General features: G+C 37.1%; 1 protein-coding gene across 5 annotated transcripts in view; it reads right to left on the bottom strand.

The window, feature by feature from the left end:
* Nucleotides 1-3,969, bottom strand: part of DNAJC15 (DnaJ heat shock protein family (Hsp40) member C15) — an 83,294-nt gene that overhangs the window by 20,719 nt on the left and 58,606 nt on the right. For all 5 annotated transcript variants that reach the window (XM_011369756.2, XM_011369757.2, XM_023536351.1 and 2 more), the window contains exon 4: nucleotides 3,407-3,483. In XM_011369756.2, the coding sequence (XP_011368058.1) occupies nucleotides 3,407-3,483 (77 nt within the window). The remainder of the gene's footprint in view (nucleotides 1-3,406; nucleotides 3,484-3,969) is intronic.

Below are 3,969 nucleotides of genomic sequence, written 5' to 3'. Positions count from 1 at the left end.
TCTCAGAGAGATATATATCGGCACCCCCATGTTCGTTCCAGCACTGTTTATAAGAGCCAAGACACAGAAGCAGCCTACATGTCCACTGACAGATGAAGGCATAGAGAAAATGTGGTACACACTTATATATGTAAAATGGAATATGATTCAGTCATAAAAGGAGAAATCTTGCCATTTGTGACAACATGGATGGATCTCAAGGTCAATATGCTAAGTGAAATAGGTCAGACAAAGACAAATACTGCACGATCCTGCTTCCACGTGAAATCTAAAAAAGCCGAACTCATATTAACAGAAAACAAATTAGTGGATGCCGGTGATAGGCGGGAGGCGGCAAAAGGAACAGAGGTGGCCAAAAGGTACGACTTAGGGCTGTAACATAAAGAAGTCCTGGGATGGAGCACATAGCACGGTGACTGTGGTCAGCGACGCTTCTTTACAGCTAATAGTGGCTAAGAGAGTGAATCTTAAAGGTTCTCATCACAAGAAAAAAAATCTATAACTATGTCAGGCGAAGGATGTTAACTAAACTTATTGTGGTGATACTATTTTGCAACATATATACACCAAATCATTATGTTGTATATCTTAAACTAGTATGCAGTGTTCAATGTCGATTATATCTCAATAAAACCGGGGAGATTTTTTTAAATTAAAAAAAATTCTAAGTAAAATATATTTAAATAACTATCTTAAGGGGTTTGCACATAAAACTCTATAAGCATCACACACCTGCGGTCTGCCGGCCACTGAACCAGACGGAAGTCAGAGATACAGGAAAGTTCATGCACAAGTGCAGCCACTCAGAACCTCCTGCCTTTCAGACAAGAATGATCGGACGCCTACTGGTGAGCTTTGGGGATGAAAAAAGTATTCTTCTTTGCCTGCAGTTTATTCCCTTTTCTTTAAATCTCTAGGACCCTAATACATTTTAATACATCTGTCTGTTGTCAGGTTTAAACAAGATGGGAGAATCCTAGTTCTTAAATGTAATATAAAAATAAATGTAGTTCCGGTGTAAACAAGTTCACCTTGCAACTGAAAATGTAACTTTAAATATCCTGCTGCCTAGACGTGAGATTTCAAACCGTGCTCCCTGGACTGCACTTGGCTGGGCGTCGGGGAGAGGGGAGTGTGGGACAGAGTGGGTTCCCCAGTCCTGTGGCTAATGGAGCAGTTTTGGTTTCATCTTTTTTTACTATTGGTCTTTTGAATAACATTTAGTTTAAACAGAGTTCCACAGAAGCTTGTAGAAAGTTTGAACATCGCAAATGTGCATCATTTCAGAAAACACCGGGTATAACAACAGTTTTCTTGAGTAGTAAAATATTTTAGGCTTTATGTAACATGTAAGAGTTTAGGCTCACCTAGCAGCACACAGAGTATTTTTTATACACTGTTAACAGAGTCGGCCCCGCTTTGCCTTTACCGACTTGTTCATCAGTCTAAGTGGTTTAGATTCATTGGCCGCAGAAAATGGAACCACAGCAATGTACCCACATCTTGAAGAATCTTCTCAAAATCAATACTGCCTGACTAAGAAAAAGAGCTAAGGAAAGCAAGTAAGCTTTATTCTTCTATTTCATGTGTTAAGGACAAGTACTTAGCTTCTGCACTGACGATGGAGATGAAAAGGATGAGGAGCCAGTGTTGACACAGCGCCTGTTCGTGGCAGGCACTTTCACGAAAAGGTATCGCCATGTCATTTTATATTATCCTAATAAGCCTGGATGTTATCCATTCCAATTCAAAAATGAAGAAACTGAAGTGCAGAAAAGCCCAGAAAAACCTGACCAAGACCCCAAGATGCAATTCCTCAGTGATAGAATCAGGATAGGGATCTGTTCTGCCAGCTCACATTTATTGAGCAGTTACTAAGCGCACGGTTATGTCAAGAATCTCATGTGGGTGAATTTTCACAACAACCCTATCCAGTGGAAACTAATATTACCTTTATTTTACAAATGATAAAACTGAGGTCTCGCAGGTGGTAAAGCTGGTCTTTGTACCCACTTAGTATCAGTGTGTGTGTGTTCTTAACCACTGAATTTTCCTTGTGAAATTTTGTACAGCTTCCAGTTATGGGATAAAGCTTTATAACCATACACCTCAATGTACCTTAAGTCAACTTCTGATTATCTGTTCTAACACTCACAGTGTCTTGATGATGGTAAACGATATTCTCGAAAACATTTGTGTCTAGTTTTATAATGTGTTTCATATTCACGTTTCAAGACTATGAATGGGGTGTTATGGGGCCCAATAAAAGTTCCAGAAAAATGGCAATGCTTTTCTGAATAATATTCGTGTGATAATAAGAGTAACAGTTAGCAACGCAGGTACCTTCCTAATTTGATCCCACCACTTAAAATCATTCCCCTTTTTCTATTCTCAAGACAGATCTCATCTCTTCTATTTAAATAAAGCACCTGAGCTGTTTTCTTCTTTCCCCGCCCCTTTTGTTTTGCTTGCTAAGTCATAAGAAATAAAATGTTTTGGCCTTAAAAATCTGCTAGTCTATAAGGGATTTAAAAAAATTATGTCAATATTGGATTTTATGATCTATTCTACTTAATCGTGTTGATCAAATCACCAGGAGATTTATTGTAAATAACATACTATACCTAATTCCCACAAAAATTTGAATAGGCTCTAAAGGAACATAAGATAAGCAAATGAATATAGCTACTGGTGATAATCTATGGCAGAAAAGTATTCTTAACTTTAAACGCTAAATGATGTCACACGGCAATCATACAGTATCGTTAACTTCTCCTTTACTGTCCAAAGTTAGACAATAAATACTAAGGTGAAACAAGTACAACAAAATATGCTAGATGCCAAACTGGAACTAGAAAAGAACTGTGAAACAAATCTCATATTATAATTGAAAATATGATACATATCAAATTATAAAACTGTAGTCAATAATATTTTAATAACTGTACAATGCCAGGTGGGTACTAGACTAATCAGGGATCACTACATAAATTATATAAATGTCTAACAACTAGGCTGTACACCTGAAACTAATCTAAAATAATACCAAATGTCAACTCTAATTGAAAAGTAAAAAATAAAAAAGAATTAAAAACTTTAAAACTTTCTAGATAGAAAGAAATCAGTGCCATAATAAGAGATATTATGATAATTGCTTTGAAACGTTCATATTGAAATACAGCAGCTCCTTGGTAAGAAATAAAGACATATCACAACTTTGCCTGTTTTTTTTTTTTATGAGTAAGATATTCTCTTATATTTGAGATTTTAAAATGTAAAAACGTAATATTTCTCCTCTGCTTCCTATTCATAATTTAAAACATAAGGATAATTTTACTACAACATTTTCTCCTTTTTCAAACACGCTTGGCCACAGAACAAAATAACACTTATGCAGCACACCCACCTTACACCTAAAATAAGGCTAGCTTCACGCCTACTCATTTTCTGTTCAAATCCTCCTTTATAGTAGGATGAAAGGCTCTGTGCGGGAAAAGAAAGAACGAAAAATAATTAGTTGCATGTATGAGGTGGCATGACCTCAATCCCATCCCATATCAGCAGTAAGAGCAATGAATGCACTTTACTAAAGTCAACTTAAAATTATGGGGGGAAAAAAGGCACTAAATGATGATCCTTTACAAGATACCATTCCCAAGATGAACACTTCAAAAACACGAACAATTCTTTTCACTTTCAAATACGATAATTTTTCTACACTGTGATAAAACGGAAAGAATAAGAGAGCGGTTGAAGCAAAAGGCTTGAACTTCTTCTAGGTCCTGCAGTAAGTTTCTCATTGGATGACCTTGACCAAGTCGTTTAATGCTGATATGACAGACATCTTCTAAGCTGGTAGACTGGCTAATAGAGAAAGAGGCGGAGGAACTGACAAAGTGGCAAGGATGTCAGGACAGCAGGCGGGGGCCCAACAGAGGCCAAAACACTGGCCTGGAAGGTCAGCGTGGC

The sequence above is a fragment of the Pteropus vampyrus genome, unplaced genomic scaffold (assembly GCF_000151845.1).
Source record: "Pteropus vampyrus isolate Shadow unplaced genomic scaffold, Pvam_2.0 Scaffold154, whole genome shotgun sequence".
Classification (NCBI taxonomy): domain Eukaryota; kingdom Metazoa; phylum Chordata; class Mammalia; order Chiroptera; family Pteropodidae; genus Pteropus; species Pteropus vampyrus.
Note: the sequence above shows the minus strand (reverse complement) of the source record. Positions and strands in the feature narration are given on the sequence as shown.